Source organism: Opisthocomus hoazin, chromosome 6 (assembly GCF_030867145.1).
Source record: "Opisthocomus hoazin isolate bOpiHoa1 chromosome 6, bOpiHoa1.hap1, whole genome shotgun sequence".
Classification (NCBI taxonomy): Eukaryota; Metazoa; Chordata; class Aves; order Opisthocomiformes; family Opisthocomidae; genus Opisthocomus; species Opisthocomus hoazin.
In genome coordinates this window covers 45,765,626-45,785,852 of record NC_134419.1, presented here as the reverse complement: position 1 = coordinate 45,785,852, position 20,227 = coordinate 45,765,626, and the positions used below count along the sequence as shown (strand labels likewise).

The following is a 20,227-nucleotide window of genomic DNA, read 5'->3' as shown; positions in this document are numbered from 1 at the left end:
TTTTATGCCTGTTCCAATTCTAGTGTGATCTGAAACATTTTAAGTTGGCTCTGTCTGCCAAACCCTGCGAAGGGTTTCATTGTGAATGCCCAGACAAAGCCAGAATGCAACCTACTTGACTCCATGCCTGTCAGAACTACTCTCATTATATATTTATGATGAGTTATGCATGCTTGTCAAGTCTTGGTATAATATTGCAGCAGGGGGTTGCCAATCTCATAAGAAGAAAGGCTCTATTCCAACATATATAGTCTACAAAACTAAGCCAGCTACAAGGGGATGCTACAGTCACTCAGAGTTCTCCTATTATACCAAGAACAAATGGGAAAAAAATTGATCTGGCAGCCTGGTTCAATAAAATACTGTGTAAAAGGACGTGGTGACTAGCCAAAGCACTGGGATTGTGTGAGCACGACAATCCCAATTCAGCAGGCTTCTCCTAGTGACTAACCCTCTTGAACATTTGAATAAATACTATCATACACAAAAATGTTTTTAGAAGCAGGCTAAAGCTTACAAGAAATATGGTTGATAATTATTCTCAACAGAGAGTTGAGAATAATTATCACTGTTGAACTATGCAAGTTGAACAAAATCAAATAGCATGTTGATGCACTCTTAAAAAAGGAGAAAGTAACATGGAACAACTCTGGCACGATCTCTTTCCCCTTTCTTCCTCCTTCAACTTTGGCCCATCAGGAGTTTCTCAACCCCAGCATTACGAGTTACAGATGATCATCAAGTTGAGACCAAAAATGATGAGCCACGCTTAATGATTTGCAGTGTCAGAGCTGAGTTAACACATACTCAGTTCAGGGTATATTAGTTTAACTCAGCACTATGCGCACTGACCTCAGATCTCTGAGCACAGGAGGAATATTCTCATTTTCAGATACTGTACACTAGGCTCAAAAGGAAAGAAGTCAAATATGCTGAACTTCTGAGGGACTCATTTTTTTCATAGTCCTTCTCTTTACATTGGCTTTAATGTTTTAATTACCCTTCTCCTTCTTGGGCAGCACATACCTTTTCACAAACTTGATGTACTGTTTGTGTAACACTAAAACAAATCCTCTCAGCACAGGAAACATTTGACGCCCAACATTTTGTATTGAAGTATTTAGTATTTGGCTTGAAGTTGTTCCATCATTAACTTACTGCCATGGTGGACCTTCACTGGAATGCAGCCCATCACATAGCAAGCCCTCTTTCCAATTCTGTCTCCAGCCCACATCCAACTACCTTGCTCTACAGGTTGTGGAAACACAGTCTGCACAGCAAGACACCATTACAGTTTTCCCAGTATACCTGCTACCCCTGCACAGGCACTTGGGATCTTCAAAACAGTACCTACGATCTGCATTGGCTGTGTGCCCGTCTCCTGAATAAGGCTGAATTTTTCTCTGGTAGGACAAGAGGACTAGGCAATGCTAAGGGAAGAAAATAATCTAAATCCCCATGTAGGGAATGAATTGAAGCTGAGGATTATGTTCTTTAGAGTCATAATACCCATGGCACAGACTATGGAAATGCTTGACATGCATTTACTTACTTTTACCTTAGAGGAGCTGTTGTGATGATCACCAAACCTTAGAGCCCCATTTTTACATCTGAAAGCACTGCCTTACACATCTTGAAATGTGTCTAGATTATCCTCTGGAGCTTGCATGCCCTCTGTCTCTTTTGGATGGAGTTATTGAACAGCCCTAGCTGTTTCCAGCCCTGCTCAAGTGTTAAATAAGGCATACCACTGCAATAGTCTCATCTGTACCCCTAGCAGAAAGTGCTTTGAGATTCAACTATGCAAGCCACTAACTGTCAACACTGCTGACTGCTCAATTACGGACCACAATTGGCAGTTTAGAATGAAAACAAAGCTGCAGAAGGAATCATAAAATACTTTCAGGAACCACAAGTCTGACAAAGAAAAGCTATGCAGGCAGTCCAGGCTTTAGTGAAGTTAACCAGAGGTCTACAACATTTTGTCATGAGTGTGTCAATAATATGTTATAAGAAAGAATGTATATGTTTGAAACTTAGCTACTATTCATGAATCTGATTTTAAAATGGTTTGGTATTTGAGAATTACTTTGACGCACATTTGTGGCACTGTTTTACTCAGACTGGATCATTTCTGGAAGTCAAATCTAGCCAATTTTGATTCAAAAATTTGAGAGATTTTTCCTTTCAAAAACATCTCTGTTTGAAGACCTAGTACTGCATGTTACTGAAAGAATGTTTACTTATAAGCAAAATATCTAATCTGTAGCAGATGCATTTTACAAGATAATTTTCATTGTTACTCTTTGGCAAAAACTTTACAGAACCACTTACCTCCTGGTAAACTTATATTTTTATGAATCCTAACCTTTCCCATATGATTGACTGGCTAGCAGTTTGCAACCAGATACCCAGACTTGCCGTTGTGAGTCATTTATTCAAGGACAGCTCAGTTCAGGCCGATGATTTATAGAAATTAATGTAAGATGAGCTGTCTTACATCAATGCCATTCCCAGTAAACAGCTACCTAATTGGCAGTCAGAAAACCTCAGCAGCTAAGTCAAAAGCATAGAGTCATATTCATCCTCCCAGTCTTAAAATCTACAGAAACAAGATGAATTGTACAGTAATGTGGTGCTGAAAGCCCAGCACCGCAGTTAAACAAGCTTGCGCTCTTCAATCCAACACCAATGCCTATCACTATGCTCAGACGTTTTGTCTTGAACATCACATTTTCTCTGATGGTATAAAATTTTCATAGCATTTTTTCCACTGACTTGTTTTCTTTCTCTGCTTCTCATATGGGTCTAACTCCTCTGCCAATGAAGTCAGTGGGAATTTTACAGTTGACCTACATTGAAGAAATACTGGTTTTAGGCCTATTGAGTTACAACTTCCACATAAGTAACACTAGAGAGGTGTTTTTTTCACTTCATACAAAATAGAGAGCTTTTAAGGAATATGTGTAAACGAATAAGGTAACTAAACACAAACCAAAGACCAAAGCCCTCAACAAGATTTATTTAGTCACATTCAAGCTAGTATTCAGAGCAAAGCAGTTTCATAAACAATAATAGACTTTTATTCAGAAAATGAATGGTATCTCAACATATACTAAAGGATTTTATATCTATTACAGTGATGAAAGACAGGGAATGAAAACCGTCTTTAAATGGTTTCATTTAAAATACTATTAAAATGAAAGCCCCTTGTCCAGCAGAAGTTTCTAAAACCTTTACTCAAGCTCATTAGCCATGCAAAAACCCCAAAGATCTCTCCTGCATTAAACTGTGTTTTGCTTGGTGCTGGTGGGATTGCTACAAGATAAAAGGTTTGTGAGGATATGGATTTGAAAGTGTTACAAATGGCTTTTTACTCAATATCAGTGCCATTTTATTGATAATGAGGGATATGCTGACTATTTACCACTGACATTTTGAGAAGTTGTTCGGTAATCCAAAATGATCTCCTCCTGTACAGCATTCACTTTTAAGCTAGGACCCAGAGGGGAAAAATGTAGGTGCTTGGCACTGCATGACATTTTGATGTATTTTGAAGAGTTATTAAAGGACTTACCACCCAAAGTAGCAGGACAGATTAAAAAATACATAAGGACATTTTCATTAGAGATTGGCTGTTCTCAAAAAGTTCACATGTTTTTATACGAAGCACAACAGTTCAGACTCTCATCTGAAGTTTTTTCATGGAATTCAGATCTTTGGGGGTCCATCAGATTTACTCCTAGAAAGGTCTTCTTTTGAGACTTCCCGTTCTTTATGTATCTTCTTTTATCAGATGTTTATCAAGTTGGAAAATGAAGATAAAAGCAGACTTGCATGGATTTCCAGGAGTTTGGGACTAGGCAGGCACTAACAGAGCATCATTTTAGCACTCAGTTCAAAACTAGTAAGAACCAGGAACTCAGGAGAGCCTAAGGGGATACTGGAAGTGGAGGCACTGAGCTTTTCTTAAACTGCAAAAGAGTTCTGGTATTGTTACATAAAAAAACAGAATGAATTCAGTTTGCTTGAAATTGTTTTCCTTTAACTAAACTGTTTATCTCAGATTTTCTTCTGTGCTTTTTCTACAATAACTTTTCTACAATAACTGTTCTGGCACAGTTACCAAAGGAATGCTTTAAGGACACTTTAATGGTGCACTCAAGCGACTACAATCTACCACTAAACACTAGACTACAAAAAAAACCAAAAAGCAGGATGGAGGAATCAAGGGGAAGCTATCCATATCTCTGAAAAGAAGCAGAAGATCCTGGACCTGGAAAACTGAGCAACAAGCAGAATGAAGTAGAAACACTGAACCAGTTCATAGGCCAAGCTGCGCTATGATTAGCTGTTTGTTGCCCCAGAAAACATGATCCATTGGCTCCTTTTATATCCTTATGATTACTATTGATGAGGGAGGGATGATTACATTTCGTAATGTGTGCCCAAATAGATCGACAAGAGCTGTCAGAACTTTCTGTGTCTCAACATAGGCTCCAAATTTATTATTTTGCATCTATATTAAATCATAATTTTTCCAATATGAGGAACATACATTATACATATAAAGTTATGTAGAATATCTGAGACTTTTCATTTTGCCCACTTCTATTGTGGTGCCAAAATGTGGATTTTGGAACCTAGCTCTGGATATGCGACTAAGATCTTTTTTTAAAAAAAACACACCAACAGTATAATATAATAATACACATACTCCTTTAGGAAGCAAAAGTATACAAGAAAAACAATAAACAAGATGTTGATTTCACACCACAAATTCATTGCCTGAAAGGAAAGATCTCCATCAAGGAAGTTAATAATACCGGTCTACTAGCTTTCCTGACACAGGACATCACTTAGATGCTAATATAAATCCATTGGGTAGACATACATCTATTGCAATATTTATTCATTTTCCTGCTGTCAATAGTGACAAATTGTTTCCTTGCAATCTTTGGTTAGAAATGGGCTGCTTTTTTTTTTTTTAATACCTCCCAGCACCCCAGACACTTTCTGTCATATCTGTAGCTGCTACAGAACTCCTAGCAATGGCATTTTATCAGACATGAAACATCAACAGTCACTATTAAATACCAAGCTTAAAGAAGAAACTCCAGCTGTTTAGGCTAAAATGAAGCCTCCAACAAATCCTCTGCTATCCCATCAAATAGTTTTTTAAACAATCAAACCAAAACAACAACAAAACCACCTCTATAGCTCTGTTACACACCTATGAAGAACTTCAATGCTGCAAAAATGAAACATGGGCAAGAATTGCCAGCTGGCTTCTGTAAAATACTTTTCAGCCTCTTTCAGTAGAACTTCTGCTCATATTCACACATAATGAATTTCAGCATCTCTGCTGTAATCATAGAATCATAGAATGGCTTGGGTTGGAAGGGACCTTTAGAGGCCATCTGGTCCAACCTCCCTGCAGTGAGCAGGGACATCTTCAACTGGATCAGGTTGCTCAGAGCCCCGTCCAACCTGACCTTGAATGTTTCCAGGGGTGGGGCATCAACCACCTCTCTGGGAAACCAGTGCCAGTGCTTCACTACCCTCATTGTAAAAACAGTTCTTCCTTATATCCAGTCTGAATCTACCTTCTTTTAGTTTAAAACCATTACCCCTTGTCCTATCGCAACAGGCCTTGCTAAAAAGATTGTCCCCATCTTTCTTATAAACCCCCTTATTTAAAAAAAAAAAAAACATATATGGCAAAAACTTTACTGAATGATGAGCTCCTGGAATCACAGTCTGAAATAAATTTGTAACAATACAAGGACAGACCTGAAAATCATTGGTTGGACCAATAAATTAGTCAACTATGGTCCTCCAGAAGGTGTGGTGACAAGGATGGAAAAACAAAAAAATCCCAGATGCTGAAAGACTACAGAAAATTGAGCAAACTCCACCCAAGTCCAGGGGAAGCCATCCTAAAATTTTAGTACAAATATGACTTCTAAAGACACCTAAAACATCAAATTATTCTAGGATTCTACAATTCTCCCATTCTAAGTTGAAAGCAGCTTCCTTTCTTTCACATCATGAAGCGGCTCTTTAACCCTGTGTTGTGCTGTGCAGAACGAAGGCAGGAGATTCTTCATCTTTTACCGGTTGCTTCTAATCAATTAAATGACAACATCATACGTCCACAGTTTGTTTTCTCTGTTGGACTCTTTGATTAGTTGAAAATTAAATTACCATGGAAAACACCCACAAAATATTAAATAAGCATAAAAATTTCAACTGAAGTATTTAAGAAAATGTTAATTTCATTTAGATGCTTGTTCTTCTGTAGTGAAAGGATGCATACTGAGATTACTTTAGAAAAAGAAATCAAAACAGAATACTTTCATTGTAAAAAAACAAGCATCATACTATTCTTGGTAGCTATTTACAACATTATTTTTTATGCAAAAGCTTTATTGCATTACTTTTCTGAGCATTACTTCTGTATGTATTAAATAGTCCTGGTTTTGGAAAGTTTACAGACTGTATGAAAGCACATGAAATCAACCAGAACATAGCTGTTTGCCACTCTCTCTGCCACAACAATTCCATTTTAGACATTTTTTATTTAGACAATTCTAAGTTTTCAGACAGTTTTCCCTCACCTGTATCTGAACTTCTGTGTTTAGTGCTGTATGGAGCAAGGTGTTAGTGATAAGGTTTAAATTTACAATTTCAGACACTGATACACTTTTTTTTCATTGAGTAGAAACCATTAAGGGAAACACAAGCTGCCCTGATAATGTGTCTTTCAGCTATGACTGTGAAGGTGAGAAGGCAGATTTATCTTCTTTTGCATTCAAGGCTTGATCCAACACCCACTGGAAATACTAGAAAACATTTACATGTTTGTAAATATCCTCGATGCTGAACTAATATTTGATTTTCTTTTAGCAATTCACAGAGATACAAACGTGTTGGACAATTTTGTTCCTTTAGGTTCTTTCTACATTAGACTGGAACGTTGGACTTGGTTAACAAACTGGGTCAGTGAGCGCAATCACTCCGGGTTTTTCCATTTCAAAAATCAGCCAACACCTTTCCTGCACTCCAGCAACATTACCCTGGCAATTTTGAGAAGCTAAGCCAAACAATAACAAAAAAACGCGTCTTACCCACCAGTCCACCTCCATCAGGTGAATCTTACTGGAGAAGGGTCTCCTTTCCCTTGTCTTTGGAGGCAACATGGCACCTCTGTTCCTCATGGTCTTCTCATTTCTATTGTCCAGCCGCAAGCGGCACAACTGAGTAAGTCCTCTTCAGCAGATGAAAAGTCCTTAAACCAGGATAGTTTGGCGTTCACGCATGTATTTCCTGTTGCCAGTTCTATCTCGTGAATCTGTAAATTATCTGCCATGTTCAGGCTGAGAGGAATCAACCCATGGAAGAAGTTTTTATCAGGCCTGCATTTTGGGCCCTGGTTTGGACAGGACTCCGTAAACAGAAGACTTTCAGCAGATGAAAACTGCTATCGAAAGTTTTCTCTGCTAAGAATGAAAGATTAAACCCTCAGCCTCCGAGCCTTCCCTCTGGAGCATTGATGAGCAAACTCTGCCACAACAGCTCCATCCCACGTCCTCCTCTGCAGCTCCCGCAGCCATCCCAGCTGTGCCACAGCACCTCTGGTCCCAGCCCCACCGGGTGACACAGCTGGGCTCAGGGACTGCTCCTCTTTCTGTCATCCCAAAGCATCACAGCCAGCTGCCCACCGAGAGACCGGCGCCTGTGGAGAAGGATGGGACAACGAGGGAAGTCCATCAAAACCAGTGACAAAAGCAAAGCCAGTGATGAATCCAGATTGGTTCAGGTGAACTTGGATCAATTCGATGAATTTTATCCAATGCAAAACAAGATGCTTGTTTGACACTTATCTCAATTTTTCTCTCATTTGCACAGGGTTTTTTTGTTTGCTTTCAGCTGTGGGAGCTGGCAGCGGGGCACGGACAGGGTGAGAAGCTCTGACACCTGAAACCTAAACCTTCTAAAGAACATGCGGGAGTCTGTAAACTCCTGAAAGCCTTGGTTCACGGGAACGTTTAACTTCATGGAACTCCCTAGAACAACCGACTGTCTTGCCTGCGCCATGTTAAGGCCACAGGCTGATCGTGCTCTCATGTTTTACACACCAAGTCCCCCAGCCTGAGCCTGCGTCCAGCGCAGCGATCGCCTCTGCCATCTGCTCATCACTGGTGCCAGCCGGCTCTGCCAGGCACACCCCGCCACAGACAACAGGCAGCCCCATCTCTAGCTAGGCATGAAATTGCACGCAACTTGAGGCATGAGCCTTGAGCTAAATTGTCAGGAGAAAGGTTTGTATTTTCTCCTGGTCTATTTAAGCTTGAGTAGAAGCAGTTTTCTTTTGTCGTATAGTTTTCGCTACTATTGATGACTAAAAAGCAATGTGAAATACCACATAATTAGTCCATATGGCTTAGAGGACCATAAAGAAATTATTTCTACATGGGCATGAAATAGTTCAATCACTTGACGGCTCCAAGACAACGTAAAAGTTGTTGGAGCTTCTCAAGATCCTAAAGTTTCTTAATTTGTGACAGACACAGACTGGCAGGATTTATGCGCCGAAAGCCCCAGCAGTCCCTCGGTGTGGAGCTCACAGGCAAGACACCGGTATTTCACAGCTGCTGGAGGCGGGTGCGGTGGTTGGCATTGTTCCTGCAGCGCAGGGGGTTGTTCCAACAACAACACAGGCTCCTCCTGCAGCCTGAAAGCAGGGAACTCCATTCATGACCTTGTTGTACTTCCTTGTGCATGGTTAATTACTGCATTGCCTTGGAGATTTTTAAACAATTTCAGATCCTCCCTGACTCCCCAGCTACCATTCCAGGAGTTAATGTGTTCCCTGCTACATCCCTGTGGCATTTACATTTACAAGGATCCAGCCATCAGCTTCAAACCCCATGTTTTTCCATTGTCTCTCACAGAACACTGCTAATGTTAAACTAAGTTCATTAATGCATTTAATCTTTATTACAGCTGAACGCGAGGATGCCACCATTGTGCAAAAACAAAGTTATCAAAGAAAAAAGATCTGAAAAACTATTATCCTTCTAGACTTTGTCACTTGATATTGAAACAGGTAAAGTAACTTCCATTTAGTCTCAAGTAGAGCACTCTGTTCCATTAAAATTTCATTGATTTGCTGCTGATACAAAATGAAACACCAAAGACATTGATAAAAAAGCTTTATAAGGGGATATGGCAAGTGATCATCAATTACTGAAGTGTAACCTGAAATGAATTTTAGCACTGTGGACAGGTGCAAACACAGTATTACAAACAGAATCTTAGCCAGCAGGCAGGTTTCTCCTTGGGTGTTGCGAATTTGGTTCATTATTAATAGGTCTGGGGGAGAAGAAGAGGAAAAACAAAAAAAAAGCCGTGATGCCTCTTAATCTATCTGCAGACTGTGGCCCAAAGTAAAAGCATGTAAGCCTTTTCAAATCACCTTGACTGTCTCCTTGGCAGACAGAATATTTTTAGTTCATTGGATTTTAACAACTTCCGAGAACAGATGGGTTAGCACTTCACAACTCTATGTGTGGTGCTGTAGAACAGAATGAATAAACAATGACCTGGCTATGAAACCCTTATTTTCCACTTACTTCTCATTGACTTCAACAAATTGCCTAAAAGTCTACCCACCAACAGGAAAAAGATGTCTACAACAGTTTCACAAAGCCTCCTTTTTTCCCTTTGCAAACTGACTCTTCTCTAGGGTGGGGAAGGGGAAGGATTTTTTTCCCTATCACGGAAATATTTCAAGGTTTCAAAGGTTTTCACACTCTCTTCTGACCCCACACCTCCTCAAACAATGAGTGATCTTTGACAGAGGAGCTGATACCACACTGACCTGGAACTCTGGATGAAGTCACCATTTCTAGTCCAGCTTAAGGTGAACACCTGGAGTCCAAGCGATTCATTTTTGCTACACAACAACAGCTATTCTGTGCGATGTTTCACATTCGCAGGCAACTGTTTCATTGCAAATGTTTCCATTCGGTATTTGAGAGTGTAGTCAGAACTTTGTATTTCTTAATCATAGTCCTTCATCCAGGAGGAGATTCCTGCTGCAGTTAGTCACAATGACAACTTGGAAAATTGGATCCTTTTTCCCACATAAGTTCATGAATAGGCTTAGTCTTTTAGATAACCACAGGACTGATAGAACTAGCCCTTTTCAGACAAACTGGAAGAGCAGACTTAATTTCCATTATGTTACTTATTATTCCATTTAAATTAATAGTTTTTCGGTGCTCACACCTTTCAGTAGTGTATAAATGGAAATCATACTGTAAGGATCCAAGCGTGTAACACCAAATATTCAAAATTCTGAACAATATACATCAGTTCTTTTTCCTAAAGTCACCCACCTTGCTAGCTTGATTTTTTTCTGGAGAAAACATTATCTGGGGTCTTATTTAAACCTTCATGAATTTATTTCAGTTGTCAAATCAGATATTTAATGGGCTTGACATTTTGAATAACTGTTCCCTGGGTATTTCCATTCTCCCTTAAAAGGTGATGCCGTGAAAAGCCGGAGCTGAAGACTCAATAGTCAGAAGGCCATTAAGCAGGTATTCTTTATTGCGGCGCCGGGCACACGGGGGATCTCTCCTCCAAACATGCGCGCCAGACTCCCTGTCATTTCAGGTTAAATACAATCACAATATACATATTCATTATATTTCTGAGAAATGTTTAGCATATTCATGACTTTTTCAAGAACAAATTAGCATATGTTAATATCTTTCACGCATGTCTGTTAGTGTCCTCGGGTGGTCTTTGGGGGTCTCAAGATGAAGGCTTATACTCCTCATCACAGTGTCCGCTGGTTGACCTTTGTTTTTGTGCAGACTCAGTTCCAAGATTACGTGTACCGTGTCCTTCCAGGTTGTTTTGCTCCGGTCTTGTTGCCCTCTTGGTGCCTCTTTATCTCTGTAGCTTGGTACATCTGCCCTCCCAAGGCTGAGCTGTCTGGGGTAGAATTATTTAGGAGCCTCTCTATCTTAGAGCTTTCCTGCATTCTCAAAACAGCAAGTCGAGTTTGTCTAAGTAGTGTTATTGAGGAGCCTCTTTATCTTAAAGCTTTCTCGTCTTCTCAGAACAGCAAGGATCTAGTTTAGTTTAATTACAATCACTCTGGTAAGTGGAAATTTTACATTTACAGGTATCAAAGGAAATTAGTGTTAAGGGAGAGAATGGATACCTGATGAAATGTCAAAAACATTGAATATCTGTATTGAATTTGGAGCCTAATGCAGCACAATTAATTTCAGGGCTGAATATAAAATAGAAATTTTTTTGTTAAATTTGTGCACACTTTTCTATTTTCTGCAATTAAAGATGCCTTTAGGTATTTAAAATCTTTTTTACTCTAAAAAATTGAAACAATTTCATCACACTTTGTATTTTGAAAACAGTTCATTTCTTCATTAAAAAGTGTAAATGGAAGATCTTAGAGTAGCTCAATTTCTTTCTGGGAGACGTGAAAAGTGATTCTGTCAGGCAGTCCTTACAAATCATTGACATTTATCAACTAAAGATTGCCACATGAACTCCAGTGGATGTTGTGGGGGCTCAGCATTGGGGTCGGGTGAACGTTTTCGTCCCATAGAACAGTTTGCCCACATGCACAGCTCTTTACTGTCTTGTTATTAGAAAATGTAGATAAGTTCCAACGTAGCACATTGCATACTGAAATTCAAAATGAATGAGCCGGTGTGCTGCGAGTACAGCACATAAAAAGTAACAAAATACTGCCCAGCAGTCAGACCAGAACTGTCCGTATTTAGTCATCGCTCTTAGAATTTATTTTATTTTTCTGGGATTCCTTGAGAGAAAATGTTAATGGGAAGAAAGATAATGAAACCTAAATAAATCTTCCATAAAGTTGGATTTGAATGACTCACTAAAGACATATTTCTCATTAGCATCAGGCTATCACAAGCAAGACGAGTTTGAGAACCATTAAGTGCAACAGGCTATCTCACTAACTGGAGAGCAGTGTTCAGTGTGCAGCTCTGAAATTATTTGCTGTAATATTTCAGTCCATTATTAAGCTTAAACGCCTAGATGAAAAGACATTTTCTTGTTTACAATATTGACAGCATTTCCTATGGGAGAGGAGTATAACCAGGTATAGCTTTATTCTTTGTTGACTTTTTAAGTGCTATTAAAATTACTTTGAGAAGTTCTTTATGCTTTATATGGTAAGCAGTGTTTACCTTCTACGTTCTCATATCCTGATAGTGATGCACAATACATTCTAAAATTCTCTGCCCCAAATATCATACAATAATGCATATTAAGTCTCGTCTAAGACAAGTATTTCTGATTTTCCTTTCAGGCAATCTGTGTTCTATGAATTTGTGGAATAGGAAGTGCATTAAGGTTGGCCATGTCTTCACATGCATTAACCACTAATGACAATCATATAATTAAAATAATTAACTTCTATCAAAGACGAATTTGCAATCACTCCTAGCTCTACACACCTATGTACAACATATGTCTTCACCATGTTCTTGATCTACGCTACTTCTGTACCATTCCCGGGGCACTGTAGTACCACTCATTCAACTCTGTATGGGCCCTTTTCACACCCAGTAAGAACACCTTACTGGTGCTGTTGCTTAGGGGAAAAGCAGTGATGACAGATCTCAGACCAGACACTCTGAATGCTAAGCAGGAAAAACACTGCATCTCAGCAAGTAGTTAATTCAAGACTTCGCCTGCTGTTATATGTACAATTATATGGAAATAGACAGTCCTACCTCCTCTCTTTTCTCTCCATCGCTCATGAGCGTATGACCTTCTCCCACATAGAGTTCTCACTAAAACTGAGAACAGGGGAGAAAAGGCAGCTAAACTTGAAAGGAAACATTAACATGCTAAGTGTTTTCTTTGCACATAGATCAAACAAACACAATCAGGACCAAACTAAATGTCCAATCTCTTTTGAAGTTATTTCTCCTTCATATGAAAAATACTTATTGATGCATCATAAAGATACCATAAAACGCTGCTACCTTTATTTAAAACTACTGGAAGAAATTCCCAGAGAGAAGAAATCAAACTCTTCGAAGACTCCAGCTTAGTAGAAAATTTGCATCAGCTATGGGTCATAATGTAAATATCCAAGCTACAGGACTAATCACTAGCAGTAAACAAATATTTGAAGAGAAGGTTTTACACAGCACTTGAATGGCAAGAAATTAGCTATAAAAATCAATTACGCCTCATTATCATCAGACAGTATGTATCCAGAAGATTCATCTCAGGAAACACAAATCAAACATCTGGTCAAGGGCAAACACCTCATTCTGCAATTGATAGCCCAGCCAGGGACACATTATTACTTCACAGAGGTCACTAACCCTGTCCTGGTGGGAAGGGAAAAAGGAATCTTAAAGCAAAGGCATAATAAAACAGAAAAGAGAGTCAGTTCTTGAAAATCATTGAAAAATATACTCCAACCTGTAAGTTATGTAAAGAAATTTATTCATACAAAGGAAGAGAAAAATTTCTCCCACTGTGAACTACCACATTTCACCTGAGACCAGGTTTGTGCTGTGGCATTATGTAAAGAGAAGAATTTAGACTGAAGTGAAATGTGCTGCAACAGTATTAATGCTCTACATTCAGGTCTGTGGGGACTCGGGGGAAGAATGAGCAGAAGTGGACCCCTAGTTCCTACAAAACCGCACTGTTTTACTGTAGTCAGTGTATTAATCTTGGCTCACCTCAGCAAAGAAGTAGGTGTCATTAATTTGCTTCAAAGCCACGGAAATCTAGTGGAAATTCTCACTCTGAATCTAGTCTTTGGAAACAGTTTTTACTCGTTAAGTCTGAAAATAATCTCTGTTATAACTAAAATTTTTAGATACCTCTTTCTTGAGGCAGGAGCTATCTTCTTTTGCTCAGTACTTGTTCAGCACAACAGGGATTTAGTACTTAATAGCTGCTCTGGATTATTCTTTTATAAAACTAATATGTAAATACTCATACTACATAATTATATCATTACAGTAATTACGAGAGCGAATAGACTGGCATCTACATTCGTTGAGTAGCCTTGAAAATCTCATCCATGACTGCTCTCAGTCTCTTTGCTTGGTTTTTGTTCTCTTTTAGAGAGGAGAGCAGTATTAAATTGGAGATGTCCATGTACAGTAACAGATGAAAACAAAATTAGAAAGAATGTATGCATCTATGGATCCAGGAAGAAGCAAGAATAAAATCCTCAAGAACTGTTTTTCCAAAGATACATGCAAACAAGCTTGGGATCTTGTGTGCCATACTTTGTTGCTATAAAACAGATGCGAAGAAAAGTTCAATTCATTTAAAAGTTTTCCTTACTGCTGTAGGATTTTTCCTTATGAAACAGAATGACCGTAACAGGTCTCTCAGTGTGTTCCCGGTGGTCTCATTGATGAGAAATATTGGCAGGAAATTCTATAATGAAACTCCCTAACATATACCTCTTACGACTCAACAAGAGCTACCTCTAGAAAAACAGATCAGAAAGCAAGACCTGAAGGTCACTGTGTAGTAGTATAAAGCTAGCCATTCCAGACAATGAAAGTGCAGCACTAGAAAGATGTTGTATATGGTAATGAAGAGCTTCAGACAGCAGGAGATGTAGAGGCAGACAGTATGAAGCAGATGCAGCATTCAAGGCTGCAGTATGGACCAGCTCAGCTCTTACAGACTGGGAGTGTAAAATCTATCTCCAAGGTAGATTTAGCTCACAGCTGAAATCTCAGAGACTTGCAGGGAGAAAGGGAGGTAGCAGTGTCCAGTCTTCCTCTCAGAGGAGCAAAAATCCAAAATGCTTTGAAAACAACGGGATCAGCACATTTTCCCCTTTCTTGTTTTCTTCATTTTCCAAATGTACTCCTTCACTGCTTTCCCTTCTATTGTTCCTACTAACTGATTACCTTTTCATAATGCACTTATTTTCTGGAAGGCAGTGAGAAGCATTTGTTAGCTTAGAAAACATCTCCACACTTGTACCTTTCCCACACCCCTCAATTGTATTGGCAGCAGCTGCACATCTCTAGCAAGGAAAGCTTCTGTTCTTCTTAATTTCTGCTTGCTATGATCTTCTTTTGTTTCCTGCAAAATTTATCTTCAGTTAAGTTGCACTGTATTTTATTGCTGTTGCTTCTGATTATGTATTGTTGAGTTTTTCTTTCCTGGTAACTCTGTGAATTGGCTGGCTATTATCATTATTTCCATGCGGCTATAGAAAAAAAAAAAAAAAGCAATTCCTTTACTTGAGAATTCTGACATTTATTAGCATAATAAAACTCTCGGATGAAATTGCAGTTTTCCAAGTAATTTCTTTTGCAGGGGAACTTGCAAGGGATTTATTTTAAAGCCAGGTAAAGCCTTAACCTAGCATGAGAAATGGATGGAACACAGACAGAAAAATTTAGACAAAAGTAGGAAATGTCCTCTAAAGTGAAAATGATGATGCTGTTGTGATGTTAATTATATCACAAGAGGACGTATAAGCTAAAGAGCTAATAGTTCCAAGCCTTCTTATTGGCTAAACACAATGCAAAAAGTTGCCAGTAAGTGTGTCACTAGAAATAAATAGCTGTAGTTTTATCAGTCTCTGAATGCAAATTCCTTGTTATGGAACAAGTTCTTCAATATTCTGTCTATAAACATTCCCAAAATTGTGTACAATGAGTTGACTAATCTTCCAAAATCTTTAGAAATTAAATTGCCCATCTTCTTTTCTAGCATGCCTAGAACCAATTCCAAAGAGAAGGTGACATATTATGCCTTTTTTTTTAGTTAACAGAGGCAAAACACCAGTCTGCAAAGATGTCTAGGTGTCTAAACACCACCTTAATTACTCAGTACCACCTTTAGACCCTCAGTCCTATGCAGCCCGCTGCTGCTCTCTGGCCTCAGAGGTAAGCCTAGGGATACCTACATCTTTTAACTTTGAAAGGTCCCTTTCCGTTCTCCTTTAAAGTAGAGGTCCAGTTGTTCTGTGATGAAACACACGCAGCTGTGAATAACCTGAGGCTGAGGTGGTTCTTGAGATGCGTGTATAGAGGGAGTAAGTGCCAAGCTAGTTTCTCAGAGGAAGCAGCTGGTACTTACTGGGGCTCTCTGGACGGAGTGCACTGCACTTGGTGAATGTTCTGTTGGATAAAGGCAACGTACTCTGTGATTACTTTACAGAGTCCATTTCCGAAGCACAGTGAACTGCACTGTGCTGAGGTCGACGTTCTGGTAGCTGGATTCACTGTTTGCATATGCCTGTACGGGGTGTATTCTGGTTCTGGATCACACATACCACGCTTCTCATTTAATGGAAACTACAGGTCCCACTAGAGGCCTGCACAGGAGTTACTATGTTCAGAATTGCAGAACTGTATTCCAGTTCGAGAATCCAGCCCCTGGCAACCTGCAGAAAAAAAATTCCAAGACCACTTGGGTATCTTGATCTCTTATCTAGTTGCCAAGTCACTGTGTTTCTCAAGCTATCAGGCAGCTAAAGAATGTTCTACTGCTGTAAGCCTACTTTCTGTGAAAAGCCCAGCTGTCTCTTATCTGAGCACCATGCACTAAGAACTGCTGCTCCAGCTAATAAGCACTGCTTATTTGCTGTGTCTTGATTGGCTTTGTTATGAGGTGCTAACTAACTATTTTAAAACTCCTGAGCCAGTGTCCCACGTGATTAATACAGAAACTGTCCAGCTAAGTTTCCGTGGAAAGGTCATTAGAATTTTCTTTTCATGGGTCCTGAACATAGGTTAATTAAATCACACAAAAAGCAATGTTAACAAACGAAAATTTGCCTGAACAACAATGAAGTTTGTGTGCAAAAATTTGTAGTTTAATACGGACTAACTGTAGAATTAATTATGAAAAAAATGTTGCTATTCTTACCACAGGTATTTATTATTATTGCAGCACCTTAAATGTATAGCGTGCTTTATCAGCTTGGACAAGACAAGTTTCTTTTCTAGATGAGCTTATCACCTAGGTCAGACAAAGCATAGAAGGTAACAGTGAGTCAAGAGAAACAACAGTTTGAGGAGAGATGGATTCACATGGGGTTCATGAGGGAAGTCTACACTGGTATTTGGAAGAGAATCACGTAAGAAATCAGAGACTGCCCAAAGCAGTAGCATACAGATATACACTCAGTGTACTTTTCCTAGAGATTCCCAGGAAAAAATTAACAATGCAGGTACAGTAACACATATGGATTGGTCCACTTTACCTCAAAATACACATCACACATGAAAAAAGTACTGAGAAACCACCGACTAAAGGCATGACTATGAGTCTAACCAATAGGTACACAACTACTTCCCTTGTGTCCCGCTTCACTCTTGAAAGAGATCAGTTGCATACAAAGCTGCCACAACCCTGTTACTTCAAATATTGCCCTGAAAAATGAACGTTCAGAGCTGAAAAGAGCACTTCTATACCAAGTGGTTTCCATCTGGCTGTTCGTGGGAACAGAGCAAGGAGCTCAGGAAGGTGATAGCAACAGTTCTGCAACTCTCTTACTCCATTTCCTTCACTGGCTGCCTCAGGAGTGTCCAGCTCAGCAGCGAAACAACGCACGGCTGCGTCTACACCATGTGACACCCCAGAGCGCAAGCACTGCTGGGACACCAGTCTCAGGAGGGCAAATTAACTACCGTGATGAGACATTTTTTATAGTCCAAACACTAAGCAACTGATCCACAGATCTAGGCTACCGGTCTATTTTCACGGGGTTTATTATGTAAAACAAATGGATCAAGAACACTTTGTGTGTCTCTTTTTTTAAACATGAAATAGCATGATGACAATGTAATTTGTTGTACCTTTTCTATGGATAAATATACCACCGCCATCTTCACTCACAGCTCAGCTATGGAAAATACCTTGTCCTGTAGCAAAGTAAAGCTAGGAACCTCCAGCATGTATCTTGCACATCAGAAAGTAGAACACATGACAAGCCCACTGAGAGGAGGAGTTGTTGCTGCAAATCAAGCTGCTGTCACTAGAAAATTAGTTTAGGATAAACTGATCGCTTCCTGTACAGGAGTAAAATTCTTTCCAGGGCTGCTGGACTGCATGAAATCGTACAGAAACTGTGAATGACCTTATTCTGTCTCTGCTGTGGTGAACTTCATAGGCCTGAATTCAAAAGCACAATGGCAAGTTTCCAGCGACACCTAACCATTTAAGCAATGACAAACTGCAACAGGACATTTTAAGACTCCTTCTCTTGTTATCGAAAGTGCTCCTCTGAGTAATGAGATTGTCATCAGACACTGACAAACCTCGCTTTGGAAAAAAGAATCTGTTTGCCAGTACTGGTACTTCATACAATACTCCAGGAATAGTTCCCACCCATAGCTCTTGCTGCATTTTGCATTCTCAGTCTCAGACATGGAAGGAAATTAAGATAGGAACTTAATGTTCAGTGCAATTGGCCACAATCCCTTGAAAAATTTCTGGGAATAGTGCTATTTGTAATTTTCCAGTATTTTCTCACATTTTAAAATGTTAGCAATATGAATAATGATGGTAATTCAGATGCAGAACAGAAATATTTTAGGCCTTCTAATGAGAATACTTTTTGGCCACAAGACCAGTGGCTTTGGAAGTTTGTTAACTACTTTTCTGTGTTTACTTTTGTAGCTATCCATTATTACAGCTATCCAGAATACATTCCTGCTAGTCCTGGATCAGTTATTCAAATAAAGGGCTGTAGTCTGGTGGATTCTTCTGCTGTCCACATGGCTCCAGTAGTAGCTCCCCACCTGAGGATGTGATGATTTCTTCCTAGAAAGATAAAACCAATTAAAATATCATTCACAGATATCTAAGCCTTTCCCTGTCTCCTAAGAAAAGCAACTGACAGCAATAAAGACCATCACTCCGCTGTAATTTGTAACCAATTACGAATAAATGGTTGATAAAATAAGTACAGACCAGCAAAGGGATCCTACCAACTATTCATTTTCTTCATACTTTATTTCGTACTTATGCAGCAGTAACTTGTGCTAATATCCAAAAGTGAAATCGGTGTACAAAAAAGGCTGTGATTTGTACTACCTGTAAGTTGCTACGTTACTTCAGAGCAACAGCCACAGATGCCTATAAAGGATGTTCTCAAGGGTTAATTACACAGACATACGCCGGTCCTGTTATGCTACCTCCATAGGCATTGGGACTTTGATTTCTGAAGGACTGCAGAGAGATGAAAGATATTAACCTTGCTAGGGTAAAGACAGTCTTTATAAATAGCACCTATTCTCATTAATTAAATACCCACATGCCAAGTCTGTCATTCCAGTAATTAATTACCAAGATGAATTCACAAAAATTTACTGGAAAAGTAGAGAACTTGGGTCTTTGCATCTATTCCTAGAGTAATGATAGTTCATTTTTACAGAAAGATTGCCTAGTGGGTTACCAGAAGGCTTTGGGACACTTGACAACGTACTTCAGCAGAAAGAGCAGGCAGAAAAGCTTCAAAGAGAACCACGTGAGAGACAGGACAAGGTGCCTCCTGAAGGGACTGCCAAAGAGACCAGTTTTAATATAGCTATTATGCTAACCAGTTAAAAAAGAACTGTATGCTGACATTAAACGTGAACCACTTTCTCCGACAGGCTTACTACAGAGGGAGCTATTGACTATTATCAGGGGACAGCTCAGGAAACTTTTTATTTTTTTGAATGTCAGGAACTTGTAGCCATTCTGCTCCTGACAAGTGCCCTACAGCTGGCTGTAAATAGAAATGTTTCCAGTACAGTGAGTGACTGGGATGAGCTACAATGAAAACACAGGAACGCAGCTGAACCAGAGCTGGTTGGAACCGGCTGTCACCATCAGCCCTCTCAAGGAGGACAGGGAATAGTACTTTGGGCAGAGCTCCCACACCTGGTGCCTGATAATCTGCGTTTGAGGTGCTGTATGTGTGCTTCTCTTTCCCTGACAAGGCCCTGGTTACACTCTTTCCAGTTGTACTGGGTCTGGCAGGGATGGAGTTCTTTCTTCACAGGAGTCTGTATGGTGGTGTATTCTGAATTTGTGGCTAAAATAGTGCCCATAACACACTGATGTTTTAGCTATTGCTGATCAGTGCTTGCACAGCATCAAGGCTTTCGTTTTTTCCCACTCATCTCCTGCTGGCAGTGAGCGGGCTGGGGATAAG

The 20,227-nt window shown here is 39.5% G+C and overlaps 1 protein-coding gene across 1 annotated transcript in view; it reads right to left on the bottom strand.

Annotated features, from left to right (window-relative positions):
* Positions 1-10,445: 10,445 nt before the first annotated feature.
* The window catches only part of SH2D4B (SH2 domain containing 4B), a 128,337-nt gene continuing 118,555 nt past the window's right edge, over positions 10,446-20,227 (bottom strand). Inside the window, exon 8 of the mRNA XM_075422983.1 lies at positions 10,446-18,849. Coding sequence (XP_075279098.1) covers positions 18,757-18,849 — 93 coding nt within the window. The 3' untranslated portion in view covers positions 10,446-18,756. The remainder of the gene's footprint in view (positions 18,850-20,227) is intronic.